This window comes from Oryzias latipes, chromosome 2 (assembly GCF_002234675.1).
Source record: "Oryzias latipes chromosome 2, ASM223467v1".
NCBI lineage: Eukaryota > Metazoa > Chordata > Actinopteri > Beloniformes > Adrianichthyidae > Oryzias > Oryzias latipes.
The window spans coordinates 22,331,103-22,351,227 of NC_019860.2; the positions used below are offsets into that span (position 1 = coordinate 22,331,103).

The 20,125-nt window shown below is 44.6% G+C and overlaps 1 protein-coding gene across 2 annotated transcripts in view; it reads right to left on the bottom strand.

Annotated features, from left to right (window-relative positions):
* The window catches only part of LOC101164537 (partitioning defective 3 homolog B), a 167,734-nt gene that overhangs the window by 54,645 nt on the left and 92,964 nt on the right, over positions 1-20,125 (bottom strand). For both annotated transcript variants that reach the window (XM_023966113.1, XM_023966108.1), the window contains exons 18-19: positions 17,652-17,861; positions 16,223-16,427 (exon numbers count right to left, since the gene is read on the bottom strand). In XM_023966113.1, coding sequence (XP_023821881.1) covers positions 16,223-16,427; positions 17,652-17,861 — 415 coding nt within the window. The remainder of the gene's footprint in view (positions 1-16,222; positions 16,428-17,651; positions 17,862-20,125) is intronic.

Below are 20,125 nucleotides of genomic sequence, written 5' to 3' on the forward strand. Positions count from 1 at the left end.
ATCTACTCAGAACTTCTCCCTTGTTGGGAGTCAGAGGTCCATAACCTCGACTCAACCTATCAGCTTCCTTTACAGATGTTAAATTAAAACATCTTAAAAAGAAGAAAAAAATCTGGGTTAATATGAAACATGACATATTACATATGATAAAAGGCTCACTGTAGACTTCTACATTTCAATCATTCAGAAGTACAGTCCACTGTGGTTTGAATGAAAGGAGCCGGACTTTGGACATGCATGTTCTGAGGGCTTCCTCTCAGGCTGCTGCTCGGTCTCTTGGTGGTGTTTTAGGGTCTGTTTCACACTGAGGTCAAGTCTACTCATCCGGTGTGGTGAGATGTTCTGTCCCCGGAGCAGGGAAGACCCCCAACCATAATGTCTCCACCTCCTGCTTTGAGGTGGGGGTTGATATTTCGGGGTCATCCTTGGTTCCCAGCACACCAAGTTGAAACTATAGAGCAGGATTTTGGACAGGATTTGAGGTTTTAATGGAATATCGGTTGTTGTCAGAGTTCCTGCCCTTTAGGGGGGATCACACTGAGGGAGACTTTGTGTGTTTCTTTGCACAGATTGTTGTCATTTTTTTCCCCTAAGATGCCTGCTCTTGTCGTCTGTTCTGTCCTTGTGTGAGTCTTCAATCTTTTTCCTGACAGCCCTGAAGAGATTTTAGGAAACCGACAGACGGAAAGACGATCAAATAATTCATTTAGAAAATGAAAAATAATGAAAAACATGTATTCTTTTTAGATATTTACAGTTCGACTAAACCACTAGACATGTTAGTGATGTCTGCTGACGCTTTTATTTTGAAGATGAGGTTTATTAGCAATCCTTTCAGAGGCTTTTATGATGAAACAACGAGCATTTTTCAGGCAAAACGAGCTCCACCGGTTTTGATAAAATACCCGTCGCTGTGGCACGAGACGCACACACGGCCCCACCTTTGCATCAGCTCTCCAAATGTTGACACACTCTCGCTGGGAGACAAACACGCTCAGTCGTGCGCGTTCATTAGCGGCTCTGCCTGGGAAAAGACTGCTTAATGATAGATGCGGTTATAATGTCGCAGCGGCAGACCTCAGTGTGAGTCGGTGCGCGCGGCCGCAGGAAGAGCATACGGACCATTTCACCACAGTGGGTTATGTTTCCTTATCTGCGCTGCCATTACCATCATCATCATCATCATCACCCAGACGCTTCCCATTCTCATTCTGCAAACAAACTCATCACCTTTTGCCCGAGTTATAATGAAGGAAAAACGTGGCCATCTTCTTCTGCGGAAACATTTTCAGACTTTGCCAGCTTCCCTCCGTCCTCTTCTTTCATCAGAGCTCCTGCTGAGCCCATTTAATGTCTGTGTTTATCTATTAGCGGCGTGGCACTTCTCATTCCGGCTACAGGCTGACACGTGGCCTGAATAGCAACCTGCTGGCCCCGGCCGAGCGGGAACCTGGACAGAGGTGCCACATCTGCCTGGCACCGTCCCACAAACCAATTAGTGTGGTTTTTAGCTCATCTTCCTGGCTCCTCAAACACCTGTGTGGGTCCTGGTTTCCAACAGAAGGTCAGATGTGAGCTAAGTTGTTCTGTGCAGAATGCAAAACGGAAGAAAATCACAATTATTTTTCTTGATGGAGGAGATTCTGGATTTTCACACACTAAAAAACTGACTGCTTCTCTTTTGCAACCTTATCTTTTAATCTAATATTCCAGCTCAGACGAAGAAAGTAAAGACGTTCATGGATTTGTCTGTGTACAAGTGGATGCAGGGAGTTTGTGGCCCCGCCCAGCGTTTTTTCTATTATTTCTCCAAACTGCCCTTTTTTCGTCTGCTCCTGATTCACATTGATTTGCATAAAGGAACATCATTTTGAGCTTAATCTTCTTCATACTTGTTCTCCATCGTCTCCACAAAGAACCCAGGAGGACCTGGCTGCAGACATCAATGTCAGTTTCCCCCTGTCGCCCATCAAAAAAACAACAACTTTATTTTAACTGGCGACCTTAACAGTTACAGTTTTTCCTGTTTTAGGCTTTCATTAAAGTGTTTCTACAATTATAAACACGGTTAGAAGTTAGGGTTAAAGTATAGTTTGGCACCATCTTTTCTGCAGCTAAGAAGCTGTTAAAAACACCCAAAACACCATTTTCAAGGGTCTTTCAGACCTCCACTTATTTGTAATAAATGACTTTACACCAGATATAATTGACTTCACGTAAGCAGGCCTACTGAACTTCCAGACTGAAGCGCATCAATAAACAAACCACATTGCCCAGTTCACCAAAAAGCCTCTATGCGGCTGGTTGCATGCGAAGTTTCCATTCCATTCACTAAAAAAAAAAAAAAACCTTTGACCTACATATATTTAAGTGGGATGCTCAAATCCTCAGTTTCTTAACAGGCCAATGGGTGCTGGGGCTTTTAAGGTCTGCCCTTTTGCTAGTAAATGCTTGTTTTTGTTTTTTTAACTTATCCCGTCCAGCAGCTGAGCAAACAGATAAGACCTGAAGGCTTCGAGTGTTGGGCAGACGTTGCTGTTACAATAGGGGGGTTATGAATCTTTTGACACACGAGGTGTGTATTTGCATAAACCCCTTCTGTAGTTGAGACTAAACTGTTCACCTTTCGGCATATCCCTTCAGCTGTCGCTGGGTGCCCTTCAAGACCTAGCCCTGTATTTTATCCAGGCTGGGAACCAACACAGGGTGACCCAGAACTGGGCCTCCCTGTGGCTACATGGGTATTAGACAGTAGTATGAAGCACCAAGGAATGGAGCTCATTGTTGCATACGCTGGGAATTGAACCCTTGTTTCCTGGATGCCAGTTCCACACTTGACCAACTGTCCAGCCGTTACTATTTGTGGATAAACTTTACTTATATTAGCCATGTTTGTATACAATTTTTTGGCACTTTGGCTTTTTGGAGATGGGGGGGGGGGGGGGGGGGGGGGGGGGGGGGGCTTCCTGTTTGGAATGCAGGGGGGAGGGGTCACTCTGTCCAGTTCTCGCATACAATCAGTCCTAGGTGGCGAGCCAAACAGTGAAGGGTTCAGAACCCCCTTTATTAGTAGAAACCAACCAGTTTCAGTTACAGAGGCCCAGGTTGGCGTCACCGGGGCCCCGCTCTGGAGCCTGGCCCGGGGGCCCAGTGTCCAGAGCTCCTCTGACGGGCCACGGTTGGATCCAGCACCAAGGATCCGGGCCTGTCGCCTGCAGAAAAGCTCAAAGGGGGGGACGGTAGGTGCATGTGGTTTGGGTAGCAGACGAAAAGCAACTTTTTCTAGTAACTGACCATTTATTTCCTTTAGCTGACCCTTTCCTGATAGAAGTTCAGGCTAACTTCAAACACTTTCAAAATTGACTTAAAGTTCTTTTTTTTTCTTTTGGCTCATCAGTTGATTGGAACTGGAACAAGTAGCTGAGTGGGTGTTGGCATTCACGGAAGCGAGCCCAGATCAGCGTTAAGCGCGTCTTCAAGGGAAGATCAGAGAGCCTAATGCAGCGAGGAGAAAAATCACCCATGACTGCTGAACGGAAAAACCGCTGCCTCCTCCATTTGCCCTCGAATGGTTTGAGCCGTTTTGGGGAGTTTAAGGCAGTCACGTCCTATTTTTGTTTTTCTCACGGTGACATCACGGCTGCTAAGCCTCTGCTTGCTTTCATGCTTTTCCACCCCGGTTCCTTGAGATCCGTTGCAGCAGGAACGGCGTGGGTGCTGCTTGCTGCTGCATCCCTCTTTTTTTTTTTCTTCCAGATTGTTTTTTTTCCCCTTCTTCTTGGAACTATTTTGATTTGAGCACTCCCACATTATGCTGCAGACTCCCAATTACCTCAGAGGAACTGAGGAGAGCAGACAGAAAGCAGTGATGGAGGAACGACAGACAGGATTCACCTTCCACTTCAATGGAAGTATAATTAGGAGGACATGAAAACACAGGAAATGAGTGACCAAAATCCCCGGCTTTATCTGCCGGGGTTCCCGGGAAGATCTGTCCCGCCTCCCACACACACACACACACACACACACACACACACACACCTTCATCAGCATTCAGAGGGAGCAGAGGTCCACAGTTGGACCCATCATTATATCTGCATTAATTTGGAGAGCCTCTTTTTCCCAGCGCATTGTCTAAAAGTAAAAAGGGAGGGGGAGGGGGTGACAGCCAATGGGATTAGGGCACCCAATTAGAGACATGTACCTGCCATGAGAAGTGGTTACCCCCCCCATACATTATCCCTTATTCATCACCAAAGACTCTTTACCGTCGCCAAGAGCCCAGTTTCTTTCCTTTTTTGTTCCCTTTATCTCTTTTCTTCCATCACTTCTCTCCTGCTTCTTACAGATGTTGGTAGCAGCTTTCAGGTAAAGCACATATTTACTCTCAAAGCTCCCCCCTTCCCAGATCAAGGCACCTCGTTAAGTTAGCACGGCCACTTCATCAAACCCTCGTTAGCGGAAAAGAGGGGTCCGGGACTAGGCGTCCCGTTTAGGACGCTCCCCACCGTCCCTGAAGCCACTGGGAACCATTCTTAGAGTGTCGCTGCCATCATTAGCCTGCTGCTCCCAATTTCACCTCATTCTTTCCCTTCTATTGTAACCGCCGCAGATCTGGAAAAAAACCCCGCTAAAATAGACACATTTTTATGCAAAAAAAGAAAAAAAAATTAGTTTTCGTTTAGTACATTTTACCAGAAAGACTGGAAAAAAAAACGACAGCAACTGTCATTCTCATTACGGTGGCGGGAGGAGAGGCGGCGTGCGCTCGCTGCAGTTAACGGCCCTCTAATGAGGCCCCCTTTGTAAGCCAGATCACAGTTAGCCGAGAGCGCCGGTGTCACCCGGCTGACCCGCGCAATTAGCCCGGCGGGAAGAGAGGGCCCGCGGGGCACCGGAGGGGCCATCACACAAACTATTACAGACAATTTTCTTAACAAAACGCAACACGACGAGAAAAAAAAACGAAAAATCCGTTGCATATCTCATCTGTGCAGACGAACGGCCACGTTTAAATCTTTGTGCAAATCAATGCCGCTCTCTCGTCCTCCACAGCGGGAGTTCTTTGTTCGCCGCAATTGTGACAACAATCCTGACAGCGCGCGGCTGTGTGTAGTCTTAATAAGCTTTGTTATCTGCTGCAACAGAGAGAGCCGGTGGGTGGTTGGTTATCGCCGCCGTGTGAGAATGCCGTCTTGCTGGCGGTGAGTGTGTAGGAAGTCCGTTTTGCCACGCTTAAGACAAGCTAATCATTTACTTGGGGAGGGTTCGCGTGTTTCTCTCTGCTCATACTTGCAGATCTGATGAAATTCTTGAAGGTACCTGCGATCGACGCTCAGGGGGGGTGTGGGGGGGGGGGGGGGGGAGGTTCAGCGCTCAGATCAGAACAACCGCAGAGACAACAGTAAAGAGAGTAGAAGAATACAGAATATATGCACACTTTCAGGGATAAACCTGTAAAATGACCAGAAACTGATCAGGAAATCATGGTAATCATGAAAATATAGTGAGATTTTTGAGTATAGATATGATCTGAAGCCCTAATGCCTCACGGATGCTCATGTTCTGCCTGATATCCCACTTCTCACACCAAATGATTCAGAAAAAAAAAATACAGATATAAGTCTTTAAAAAGTCACTTTTAGTTGGCTATTTGATTTAATTGGAAATAATGCCAGTATATGTTTCTTTTGTAAATAATATCCCAATTCAGAAAACACACAGTTGTCACACTTTACACCCATGTAGATAATATTGAGTTTGCATGGATTGGATGAAACTGGGAGAAACTGTCAACGATGGTTTCATTTACCATTTGAAGCCTTTTACTCCATTCTATTTGTAGCGTTTGCTTCAACAGTTGATGCATGACAAAAAAAAAAAAAACAACACATCAGACAATCATCGGATTTTTTTCAATTTATAAACCATGTATAGAAGAATCCAGACTCCCCGAGAAGCTTCTATTCCCTGGCATGTTTCCACTTCATCCAAATGGATTTCATGGTTTGCTTTGTATGAGAAATGCAGGAAACACCCCATGCACCCGTAGGGGGGTTGATCTGTACGGGTGCTAGAGGATTTTTGGGTTGTCCGGGTCCATGGAGGTTCGTAGGAAGGAGGAGAGTTCCCCTGAGGCTCATATGGCCACCTCAAATGGAACGTACCATTTTCAGCATATTGGTAAGGCTAATGGACGTTGCCTTCCAAGTTCTTACGTGTAAGTGTTGCTGTCGTTCACGGTGCGTGCACGGGACACATAAATGCCAGAAGGATGTCTACACAAACTAAAAAAGTGAAAAATCTGTACAACCCGCCTGCATCTTCCCCACTTACGTTTTGTCAAGGTGGTCGCTACGACCTGCCGCCATGCTCGTAGAAACAAATGTGCCTGAACATTTTCTCTCCACCAGCTCACCAAGCGGTATCTACGACCCTTGATACTTCCTGCAGACCATCTGTGTACCCACTACAGGTTTGGACAGCCCATATCCACCCCTATGGGCAGTTGTGACTAAAGCATTAGATCTGGAACCCAGAGCAGCGCTGTGTATCCGCCTCTTGGTGGACAACAAGCAAAGTTATTTTGCAGAGAATTCTATTCTCACATCAGAAAAGCTAAAGCTACGATGGCCGTGTTTACCGAAAAGTAATGCTTCGCTGACGTCGCCCTCGGCAACGGCGTTCAAGCGACCACTTCCACTGAAAACTATGTAAACGCGTCTAAATGTCCATAAAAATGTAGATCAGGGTTCGTCTTCTATACTCAGATCAAAGACTTCGACAGAGGTGAAGACTCTCAGATGTTTTAGGAGCCAAAAAAGTCCATTTAAAGTCCATTTATTCAGTTTTAAAGATGACTGCTGGTCATTTGGATCCACCGCAACACTTTTGGTCAAAAACTGCTGCTGCAAGTGTTTTTTCTTCAAAACAAATCCCAGCATCCTCTCTTTTCCAGATCATTTTTGTCCCTTTTTGATAAGAGTTCATGGGTTAAAAGTGAAAATAGTTCAAAGGTTAAAAATGCAGCTAAGTATTAGGGTTTTAAGTCAAATTATTTGAACTTTGTGTGGTTTATGACCAGTGAATCTGCAAAATCAAATCCTTTTTAAGTTCTGTAGATCATATTTTTATTAAACAAGTAAAAGTTTCATTAGAGCGGCTTTGACTTTGATGTAAAAACTGGCTGGAAAGTGGCCTGTAAAACCATTCATTTTGGTTCTTATTCGTTTCAGAAGAACCAGCTTATAAATCCTCCACAAGAATAACCATTAATTTAATTTATAGCTTTAATTTCATCTCAGAAATCGAGATGCTTTGCAGCAGATTTAAGGCGGAAGCTGCAGGCCGCTCGAAAAACAGCCGGGTGTTTTATTTGCCTTAAACATAATAAAAAGAGAACAAAGATTTCAAGGGGATGAGAAGGAAAAGAAGGAAGGTGGCTAAACGCCGCGTTTGCCTTTGGAGCGTGAACGCAAACGGAGTAGAAAAAGAGGAAAACGGAGAGAACAGTGGTGATAGGACTGGATGAAGCAGAGCTCTTGTGAAAGCCTGGCTGGGGAAAAGTAAGAAGCTTATAGGAATATATAGAGGGAAGCTGCTGTGCAGGGAGAAACTGTAACGCAGCCAGGCAGAAATGATACCACCGTAATTAGATTGCTCTGTATGTGTTTGCACAAGAGCCCACAGCTCCAGTGGAAGCAGAAAACTAGAGGAGAAGAACATCTGTAAGTTGGGATGACACTTATTCAGAGACGACCATCAGTAAAAACAAAACAAAAAAAACACTACATTTCTTCCACAAATCAGGCCGAATCTACCCCCCTTAATGGTGGCAGGATGGAAAAACTGCAGTCAGAAGCGACTGATGTTAATTGTAGTAGCTTCACTTAAAACGCATGAATAATTTAGCGCCGTGGGAGGCGGATCTAATCCCCCACTCATAAAAAAACTCAGAGATCAGTAAAAGCAACGAGAATTCAAGTCCTCTGAGGTTCTCGTCAGTTCAGCGCGCCGTAAAAACAATGATGTCATCACAGGGGTGGTGGAAAAAAGGGGAGGAATGGTGTCATGACGCTCCTTAAATGAGTCTAATTTAAGGTCTGGAGAGGAGGCAGGTACGAAGGCGCGGCGCGGCGAGGTGAATCCCCGGAGAACCGCAGGCTCGTCATTATCAGGGAGGTCCCTGGAGTGGAGGATACTTCAGAAAGAGAGAGTGATGAAAGACGGAGGACAAAAACAAGGAAATAAAAAACCGCAGCAAAGGTGGGAAAAGTGACCAACCGGGGGCACCTCTGAGCCGCGGCTGCATCATTCAGGCCCGTCCAGAGGAATATGGGCCCCTCGTTCGTTGTTTGCTTTCTGCTGCTGAGACATATTTTATCAGCGCCACAATAAAATCTTACGCTCCCAGCAATTTGTCTGGTCTTTCGCCCTGCCCCCCCCCCCCACGTCTGCCAGGGGAGCCGTTAATATTTAACAAGACCACTGGGCTTTGAGCCTCCATCGTGCACCACCGCGGTGGAGGTGGGGGTGTGTGGGATCTATGCATGGTCGCAGAAAAGCAAAACATAAAACTGGCAGTAGGTCCAGCGCTGGGTGCTGCGCTGTCCGGTTGCCGGGTAAGATCGGGATCTCTGGTGGACGACAGAAAAACGCGAGTTTACCAGCGACTGTAGAATTTCACTGAGCGAGTGTGACGCCATTCACAGAAAACGGTTAGAAACAAGGTAAGTCCCTGCAGACGCCATTTCGTTTGTGGTACGGACGCCACCATGTTGGAGACACGGGTCATGATTTAGCGGTGATTGGTCCGAGTCGCTTTGAGCATCCGTGGCAACCACTCTCAACCAATCAGGAGTGAGCTTGTTGGAAGGTCACACACCTACCGATTGTCAAACATTCTGAATGTTGGACGTAGAGGGCTAGAAGGCTCCACCCACTTTTATTGAGGCATCTGATTGGACAGGTATGGTGGGAAAAAAGAGGACTATCAAGAAGATGATTTAAAAAAAATGGTATCAGAGCAAGAATGGTTATTCTGACCAATAAAATGACTGAGTAACAGCTGTTTATTTCTCTACAGAAGTCTATGAGAAATCTAGAAGATAGATGGATAATGCAGCAGTTTGGATGGATGCACCTTAAAAGTACGTTAGAACATCTAAAGGCGTTGATAACCCTTTGGTTATCAACGCTGTTGGCGTTGATAACCAAAGGGTTGGCTGTTGGCGCTCGGCTACATCTGCACTCGGTACCATTTTTTAAGGGACATTTGTTATTACGATAGTGCAGATCTCCAAGCTCCAGCTCTGTTGGATTTTCCCTTCATGAATCGTGTGAAAAAAATATTAAACTGATCTGTTACCAAGGTTAAAATTGTAAAATCTTAACAATATTGGATTGTTCCCCAACTAGAGTCCCCAACAAGGGAAGATCGTCATGCCTCTCTAGACTTAACCGCCATGTGTGGTCAGCAGGGGCGGGGTTAGGGACAAGGTCTTCCATGTGTCTGTCATTAGCAAAAGGAAGGCCATCCATCCCACAAAGCTCCTATTGGAGGTGGAATCCCTTCCTGTACAGAGTGAATGTTTGTCGTTTGGAATCATAACCTAATTGGTTGTCACCATTTCCTGTGGTCAGAGGAATGGCTTTAATTGTCCGGTGAGCGATGGGCAGTTGGCCGCAGAGGCGTCCGGTCGCTACAAATGCTCTACAGACGGGTCGGTTCCATGATGGATCGTGAAACTTATCGACACAAATGGAGGCCTTAGCTCATAGTCTCGTTTGATAATTGCCGTATGGGTAATAGTTCGCTGCAGAGAGGAGGGGATCAGGTTCCTCGGTTCGGGAGGTCGCATAAACGAGGAGTGACGGCATCATTCTGCTCCTTAAAACCATTCATCCCTGGGATCAAAGGTGAACGGGTTTGAGGCCTCTCAACTTCCAAGGAGGATCCAGGAGAAGGTAAACGGGTCGTTCCAAGCCCATGAACGAAGTAATTAATTCTCCAGTGGCTCCAGTGGAGCTACTCCACGGTCAAACGGCTGCTTCACCTCTTCCCTCATCTCTGAGCGGCACAGCCGTAAATCTGAGAGCAGCCGGGAGCCAAACACGCTTGGAAGCAGATGTACGACGCTTTAGAAGACAAAAAAACCCAAAACGGGGCTCTGGCGTGAGGAAAGGAGGACACATTTCAAGGGGATGCTCCGACTGCTCCTTTATCGGCTGATATATATGCAGAAGGATTTCCTCATCTGCACTGTCCCTCTGAAATTTGACTGGCAGCTCACATCAAGACCAATAAACCTGCACATCATTCCAGGAAGAGCTGCCTATTCCCCCCGAATGGGAGCGAAAAAAAGGGAGGAAAAAAGTTAATTTGTTTTCCGGCGGCTGTTGACAGTGATAGCGCCCTTCGTCTGTTTGCCTCCATGGCAAAGTTGTAAATTAGAATTATGCCTCAATAGTGAGTACAGGAAGCTGCTTCTGCTGTGTGAAAGCTTATTTTCACAGATGGTGAAAAAAAAAAGATACTTGGCAGCTTTTCATATGTAAGGCGTCAGGAATCGAGCGGGGAGAAATCAGAGTTATGGAAAGAAAAAGGAAATGGCTTCCTGTGTCAAGGGCGATTTGCTGCTCCTGCAGACTGTTTTTCAACAGTTTCGGAGGATGAGGGTGAGACTTAGGGACAGTGATGGGATATACTACTGATATGACAGACCAGCTAAAGCTAAAATAAAATAAAAAAGGTTTAAAGAAATGCAGACGAGACGGGATAATAACCAAAGATTTGCATGGCTGCCACCAATGCATGTATCAAATACTCCATAGGGAAGCCCTTAAGATACAAATTATATCAGACGCATGAATAGAATCAGGAGAAAGGTTCATCTCAGGAGGTTAAATATACGTTTTTTTCTCTCTCAAATGCATCAATCTGACTTCTGAAAGGCTCTACATCTACCCTTAAATGGCCGATGAAAAGCCGGATCAAAGAGATCCACCTACAGAGTACAGGATTAAGTAATGCACCTCCACCAAACCCCGTCGCAGCTTAACGCCAAGGCTAAGACGCCCACGCAAACATGTCAGAGGGATTACGCTACCCTGATGAAGGCTCGTCCGAGATCTCAACTTTTTCCTCCGTTACTTCAGTTCCAGCAGGTTTTACGCCTTCAGCCTGCGGCACATCCTATACGGTAACCATGAAGCCGTTCGCTAAAAGTAAAAAATTAGACAACAAATGTGTCATTTTCCTAAATTTCTTGGCAACTGTACACAACATCCAATGGTTTAGCCTCAGTCACATGGTACAGGTTTTTGAGTTGCTTGTGGAGGGTCGTGGAGAGGAGCAGCCGCATCTGAAGCTACGGACACACAGCAACAACATGAACACACATTTAGCCCATTATGTTCACACGGGACAAGCAGGGAGGGGCTACTTTTTTCTTTGCTACCGTTTGCTAGCGCATGTCCGCCAGATGGAGTAGACTTGGAAATGTCGAAGCGGTGGAGATCTCGCAAATCTCGCTCCAGGCTTTTTTCTTTCATGGTTCTCCTCAAGATTTTTGTAACACTTGGTGTCGTAGAATTCCGTCCGGGCACAAACTGTAATTTTGCAAAAATGGTTGGTACTTAGACCCTGACAGGTCTAAGCTCAACCTGGTCTTACTTAAAAAGCGCATTCAATAGCCTCAGGTTTTGTACGTAGAGCCCGAAAATGGTCATAGAAACATGTGTAGAGCCCCCGAAACATCCATTTACGTATGTTAACATAGACTTTTCGCTGCAAACCGCTGCTTAAATGTGTGTTGCTGAATGTAGCTTAAAGGGGAGCCCTTGGGTGTGCTTACAGTTCCCCTGAGGCTCCAACGGCCTGCAGGGGATGTCATGAAAATGGGACATACCATTGTATGAAAAATGGATTCCGGAAAAAAAGCAGAAACCTCAGGGGTGTCCACATCAAGGCGACGTACCAGAACTCTTACAGAAGAATTAACTTATCTAACTCTACAACTACATGTTTAAATAGTGCGGCAGATGAGCGTCATCCAGATGGAGTTGGGGGAAAGCTGCATGCTCTTATGGCATGCAGGTAATGCTGTTTTACAGTGGCCTAATGCTAAACTATAGTTATTGGTAAGGTGTGGGTACAGCCTCCTTATTGACCGAACACAGTGGGTGTGCACGTGATACAAAAGGGTGCCTGTCAGACGGCCGTAGGATGTCCTCACAAACTTCGCTCGGAATCCTTGCGCACGCCCGCATCTCACCTTTTTTCACCCTTACGTGTTGTATAATTGTTCACTACGATGCCCGCAACACGCCTGTAGAAAAAATGTGCATGAACATTTTCGCATTTTCACAGAGCAAACCACGACCGGTTTGACCATTTTCCGGGCAGCCGTGTCCACGTGAATTTCGTGGATCGTTTGCACCAGGATTATTCTGTTCACTTCACTCTCACCTCCTTCTGTCTAACCCTGCCAGGTTTAGCATGATTTGAGGCCCGGCCTCCTATTTCATGCTTTCGTGTCTTTGCTTACTGTCTCCTTGTTCAAAGGTTGAACCCTCCGTTTTTTCTTTAGCAAAAATGAAGGAATTCTGGCTCTATGATGGTTAATTGTTTTTATATCTAAACTATTACAGTCTTTCAAGCCTTTAAGCATAACAAAAGAGAAACTGCAACATGCGAACACTACATTAGCTTACATGGAAGCTGCTGTTTGATTTGAATTTTGGTTGATGTGCAGCAGAATCAGAAGTTTTTTCAGCAGAGTCCTGGCTGTTTTTTTCTTTACCTTCTTCGATTTATAAGCAGCTCAGAGTAAAGATTGCGGGTTCAAATCTCAGCCTGACTACCGTTGGGCCGTTGTCTTTATTTGCACTTATAACCTAATTTTGTCTTAAATCTAGCCTTAAATAACTGAACTATACGAATCAACTTTGTGGTAAATCCAGCCTCAAACTTAACAAACACGTGTGTCTGAAGCGTCGGGGAGTGCGGCCCGCCTTCCCGACCTGCACGTCCTGCTGCTCTGAGATAGCGTGAGAGTGGAACGGCTGATGTTAATTGGCTTGCTTTCCTGTCAGATTCTAGAGAGGGAGCGGCGGAGGCCGTCTGACAGCGTACATCGTTTTGTAAACAGCAGATCAGGACGTCTGCGCCCCTCAAACTGGTGAAAGGTGGAACTTGGGCGTTTCAGCGACTTAACACTGACAGTTCGGATCGATCCGCGCGGAGAGTGACGGGACAGACGGGACGTGTCGGGGCCGAGAAGAGCCGAGGGGCGGCGTGAGATCCGGTGACACGGATCTGAAAGGCAGAGAGAGCTTCATGATGCATTCAGAGCACGGCGGATGTCAGAGGAGCGCTGCAGCCGTTTGATGACACAATCAAAGTATGTTAGTCACAAGCTGTATCCTTCAAACCCTGACCTCATGTTAGAAAAAAAAACTCCACGAGTCTAATCCTGATCCAAAAACAACACAGAGCGAGAGCTCAAACGCAAGCCCTCCACATCAGAATTAATGTCACTTTCACCCAAGGCGGAGAAGAAGAGGCCGACTTTAAGGTTTTGCAGGCCGGCCTTCACTTTCAACCTAAGTCACAGGCGGGAATCTTTTTATGGAAAATAAAGTAAATATCCTTCTTTGATGAGGACATCTGAGACCCGGGAGCAGGTCGGCTTCTGCCGAGGAGCGACTGAGGACTAAAGCTCCAAGCCCACTGTCTCCTGTTTTCTTTCAGTGGTGCTGGCCCTGAGGCGACGTTTCAGGCTTCAGCAGACTCTGCAGGATGACGGACAGCCGCATCCACACACAGCCGGTGCGCCTGCGTTCCCCAGAGTCTGAAAGCAGACGCATCCAGGTCCTGCTGAATTCAAACTGCTCGTTTATCTGGTTTAGCAGCTGAGTCAAAGAGGACCACAGAAAATGGTCACGACCAAGATCCGACACGGAGATAATGACCACAAAATACGGCAGCGTCCGTCTGTGAGCCTTTAACTTAGTCTGACACCAAACAAGCCTTTGCAAAAATCAAAACAAATATTTTTAAAAACCATTTTGAAGTGTGGAAAGGTTCAGAAAAAGAAACCTGCGGCGTCCAGAGGTCAGCGTTTCCCCGCCGTTTGCAAAATACGGCATGCCGGCCAAAAGCAAACCCCCCCCCCCAGACAGTGAAAACAAGTAAACAGAGGCCACTCCACAGCGGCGGCACACTTTCCCCGCGGAGGTAAATTGAGGTCGCGTGGTTCCAATCTGCCCTTTTCCTAATGCTGCCGTCCCAGTAAAATATCATTTAAGAGCGGCGAGCAGGCTGAGCCCAGCTCTGGCTAATTAAGTCATATTTCAAGTTCAATAATAATCAAGTTGGCCGGATAAAGGCCAGCCGGGGGGGGGGTGCTTTTACAGCATGGTTTGGTTGACTTATAGAGTCGGTGCTGCAGAGAGAAGCGGCTGTTGGCAAACTTGAAGGAAGTCTGCATGTAAGCGGCACCGCCACACGCCGCATGGAGAAAAGCTCAAATGCTGCATGTGGCACGTGACAGTTTATCTACTAAGTAGAGTTTAGTTTCCATCTATTTTGATCAATAGAAATGCACGTTAGGAACTAAAATCCTGTTTGTTTTAATGGGCACTTCTGCATCGGTTTGGCTGAACCTGATACCCAAGGTCTGAGTTTGAACCCTCTTTTCCCAAACAAGTCTCATCTAGTTTAGAGTTAATCATGTGGAACTTTGTCTTTCATCACGTTGTTCTACGTACAAACCGCATGTCCAATGAACGCGCGTTTAAAGTTAGACCAGCTAAGCTTCGACTAAACAGGGACTTGGATTTGGTAACGGCGTCTGGATGGCGCCTGTTTTACTTCACGGCAGCGCCAACGGTTTGAAAATGAATCGTGAAGGAGAAATTAATAGTTGGGTTAGGGTTAGAGCGAGATTCGCTGGATTTGCACCATTTGAAAGGGACATGCGCCGGCGAACCGGGTGAAGACCTTACGCCACATACGTGTGCAAAAAACACAGGCAGCCCATGCCCGATGTCGCATGACAAACATGGCTAACAGCCGTCGGTTGATGTCGTCTTTAAATAATATCCAACGTTGATGCTGAAGCGTTCACAAAAATGTTATATCAGCAAAAAAGATGAGGAAGTGTTCATTTCAGGCTGTAATGACCTTTTTAGTTAATTGTCTGACGGCAGTGGCTCAGTCAGCCAATGATTGAAGGGTCAGCGGTTTGATTCCTGCTCCCCCCGGTCGACCGTCGCCGTGTCCTTGGGCAAGACTCCTCACCTTCCCATCTTAAAGCTGGGTTCCATACCATCACCAGGTACGAATGAGGGGTGGATGAATAATTGGACACACGTTGTAAGCGTTTTGTGCGTCTTGAAAAGCGAAGAAAAATCCAATCTTTCGTGATTGTGTCACTGTTCAATATGAATCGCCACACTACAATAGCAGCAGAAAAAAGTGCTAAATTCTAACCCCACTGGCAGACTTTCCTTAAAGAAAACAACAGCAAAATATCTGCCAAAGGGGTTAGAAGAAGGTCTCCGTGTCAGTTTTTCCTGCACCAGAGCGGGAAACTGTCAGGATCCATCAGGATCCAGGACCGCCGGCCTGATCTTTAGCGTCCCACTTCTGCTGCTCCGTGTCCTTCATGTCGCCCTTCCCACTCCTGGCCTACTTTCCCCCCAGCAGGCTCCCAGCGTCTTCCATTACCGCCCTTGACACTGTGGCCGATTGGATTCTTATCGGCCATCGGTAGTCCGACGCTCAGCCGGCGCTATCTCTCGTCACAGCCTAATTGAATCTCAAGTGTTGGAAGTGTGGCGATACACCGGCCACAGCGTGTCACTGCCAACAGATAAGGACTCCTGTTGGGGGGATTGGACCACCTCGAACCGCGATGGGGACGTGCTGATAAACGGCCGACAAGCTGATGGGTTGGTGCGGAGTCCGCGTGACTTTAGCAGGATGGAGGAATAATGGATACTCTTCATTACACACAATCATCCTGTATCCCATAATCCTGCTGGGCTCAGTGGGGTCATTTGTTCAAACTTAAGCAGGAGAAAGTAGGGCAGGGGTGGTATCGATTTCTGCATTTACAGGAGGAATGGATCGGATATTTCACCTGTTTTTACAGCGAGAGCCGCATTTTTAATGAGGACGTTTTTGATGTGGAAGATCAGGAATAAGACCTCCAACCTTAAGATGCCAAATCCCTTCTTTTTGGGTTTCTTCTCCAGCTCGTCTCCTGAATCCTCCGCTTTCTTCTTCCCTTTGCTCTTTTTCTCCTTCTTCTTCCCTTTGGTCTTCTTCTTCTTCTTCCCCTCGTCTGCGTCCAGGTCCTGGCGGGAGGAGCTGCTGGCCGGGGTCTCGTGGCCGGAGCTCTGATCCGACCCGTCGTCGTCTGTCAGAAACAACCACACAGTTACGTTACTTACCCTTGGCTTGTGTGCGCCCGCGGTCACAACTCAAATATGCTGCGGCAAGATATAAAGTCGGTAAATTGCTGAGTGGATAAAATCCTACGGCGTTTCATTAGAGTACTTAGGGTAAGCTCCGTCTCTTGGCAGGCCGTGTGTTCTGAAGCCTCGGGGCTGTGCGGCAGCGTTGTGGTTGTTAATTCAAAATGGATACTAGAAGTCAAGAAGAGGATCCTTCACCTCAAGAACAGATACAAATTCTCAGTCAGTGCACGAGGAGGCCTCTGCGCTTCTCTCTACTGTCAATCAGTACTACTCGAGAAAAACTCGCACAACCCTGCCAAAGTACTGCAAAACTGTTGAAAAATATCACATGTATAGACTTGTATAGACTAAAAACGTATTTTTTTATGAATATGTTTAAATGTTGCCAAAAAATAAACCCCAAAACAGGCTAAAATTATAGAAAATGTTTGTTTGAATCTGTAAAATGATCAAAGATTGTTGAAGTCGGACGGTCCGGATCAGAAAAACTGTAAAAAAAGATCTTCAATATTTCTAAATATTTTAAAACAAATGAATAAAGATGATCTGTTGACACTTTTTTATGTAAATGCTAAAGCTTTTAAAGAAATTTAAACACAACAAAACCAACTAGAATGTTGGCTATCGCTTTATAATAAAATTCCTTAGTGATGTGGTAATAAGCCTTTAAAGGACATTTATAGGGCTTTGTGATGCCTGACAAGTGTTAAATTAATTACTCATAAGTAATGAATTCATATAAAAGTGTTTCCTCAAAGTTGACTCATTGTTTAGCAGCTCCTCCTCTTCTCCTTGTAAGTCATTTATAAACATGTCAAGTGGGTCTTTGTTAATAGCTGTTATAAGATACGTGCTAATGCTAATAAATGTCTTATAAATGTTTTAATAAGCCTTATAAGGTTTTATAAATTATATCAAATGGCTTATAAATGCTTTATAAATGCTAATGTTTTATAAATGTCTTCTAAATGCCTAAAAAGGTATCATCAATGCTTTTAAAAGCTACTAAATGTCTTGTAAATGGCTTGTGGAGACTTTACTTTAGTAAAACTTTACTAAAACTAAAAACATTACCTAGCGTAGCCAAGTTAGACTACAGAAGAGGTCAAAGTAACGAATGGAGTAAAACATCTGAGCTGCTGGTTTCTCTGCTGAGCTCTCACCGTCCTCAGAAGGCCCTTCGTACGACCGGTCAATGGCATTGCGGAAGCTCTGGTTGCACCCTCGCGCTCGGGCGATGTTGGGCCGCGGTCGGTGGAAGGGCACGGGGGCCTGGGCGTGGTTCTGCTCAGACATGGCGGTCAGCAGGCTTTCCAGGGAGCTGGACTTCTGGAGGCCCAGGGTGGGGCCAAACGCCTCCCCAGCTGAGATGTCTGAGAAGTCAATGAAAAACAAGAGGGTTGGTGATCGAGACGGTGGGGTAAGTAATGGTCGTCTGTTCTTTCATCAAGTAAACAGATAATAATCAAACTTAGAAAATGCACCTACGTATATTTCTTTTAAGTTTTTTCCATTTTTTATGGATTTGTGTCAAGAGGAAGTACATTCTAAAGTACAAGTACTTCCTATTTCACCACAAAGCTCATCTTCTCTTTTATTCGACAACTTCCACAACAGAAAAAAACAGATGGAAGAAAAACAGGGAAGGAAGAATTGTCGCCAACGGATGAGGGAGGGACTACTGCAGCAAATTCGATATACTACTAAAATGAGACACGGTAATCTCATTGAGACCATAAGCTTTAAGCAATTTTTAGCCCACTGTTTATGAAGCATTACGCTTATAACCATCTCCTGGAGTCACATTACCTTATTCAATTAAAGGGCATCTGCATTAAACCCTGCAAAAGTCATTTGCTCTCCAATTAGATTTAGGGCCTGCTCTTCAGTATATGAACTACAGAAGTTTGAAAAACAGATGAAGAGGGGTACTTAAAACATTAACGTTATCTTCTGGCTGCAGTAAACAAGCTACACAAACATATTTTATGTCCAATTAACGGTTGAAACATGTTTAGGCAAAATATATTAAGACTAGATTAACTACATTTCTGCTATGTTTAAACCTGATGAGCTCATTTTGCATTCAGTCCACAAAACCAAAGAAGGATTATATTAAACTACAATATTAATATTTTGTCCCGTTTTCTGCACTTGTTTTTCTTCCTTCCTGCCTTTACAGCTTCCTTAGTTTGTTATATGTATTTAATTACTTCTTGAAGATGGGACAATGCAAATTAAACCCATTGAAGGGTAAACATTAGGACATGAAATATCCAGTAGCACAAAGTAAACAAATCCACACAAGTAGGCTTCTACAGAAAAACAAAGTTTACAGCACCTATAGGATTATTTTAAGTATGAGTACGACAGATTTCTTTTCTCAACCAATTCTGAAAAACGTTTTTGAATCTAGCGCAGTTTTCACAGTTTCATAGATTATGTTTTTGCGTAAAAATACAAAATTGCATCATCTGCATATAACTATATTTTAACATTTAGAAATACATTTGGCAAGTTGTTTAGGCTAAAAAAAAGAGAGGCCCCAAGATCGAGCCTTGGGGAACTCCCGCTGAACAGGATAGAAAAGATGATGTCCCTTCATTATTTTTGAATAAACCTTGATTGAATTGTTTTTTTCTGAAAACTACAAACATTTATTTTTTAAGTCAAGGTTATATTCCAATTTTCTCACTCCTCCCTAACCCCTAAAAAAACTATAGGGTGCAGGACTATCCCGTACCCTGGACTTAAACACAATTCGGACACACACTCACTAATTTTCTTTATTTTTTTAAACACCAAATATGACGTCGCCCATTTTACAAAGACTATTCATGAATTCACTGTGTTCTGATGACTTGGATGGTTTACAAAAACTACATTTGAATACATCATTTTTTTTTTTAAAAGACACATTGTTCAAACGCAGAGCATTGGGGTGTAATTTTTCTGGGAAATAGTGCAATACGAAATAAAACAGTGCAATAAGCATTTGGACACAAAATGATTAGTCGGGGAAGAAAAACCGCCACAATAATTTACATAGCTAAAATGATAATGTTGTCAATTATTGTCATTTTATGAATACATATTTGTTTGAAGTAAATACATGTAATCAATAACTTCTCTACTGTAAAAAAAAACTATAATCACAAAGATTCTAACAAGTAAAGATGCTCCACACAATGGCAAAAGGGAAAAGTGAACACTCCTGTCATCAATAACCCATCTTTATACTACGTATGGTGTCTCTGCATAATTTTCTTGAACATTAACTCCTCTACAGACGGACATTTTTGCACATAAATACACTAAACTCCATCACCAGTGACTAAAATGAGTTACTTTGTGGTGAAAACATAAAGTATAAAACAGTAAAAAAAAAAAAAAGACAACTCCTAGTTTCTTACAATAAAAATGAGTAAAGCGAAAAAAAAGTTATTTCTTAAATTTACATCTTTGCATGTCTGTCTGCAAATTGATTTAAAGCGGATGCGTTTCATGTTTTTTCCAGTTCACCGCTATGGATCTCTAATCATCGACTGCATCAGTAAACTGGACTGAGTGGGAGTGAGTTTCCATGGCAACCACACTCGCCAATAAAGAGTGAGCTTGTTGGAAGGCCATACACCTA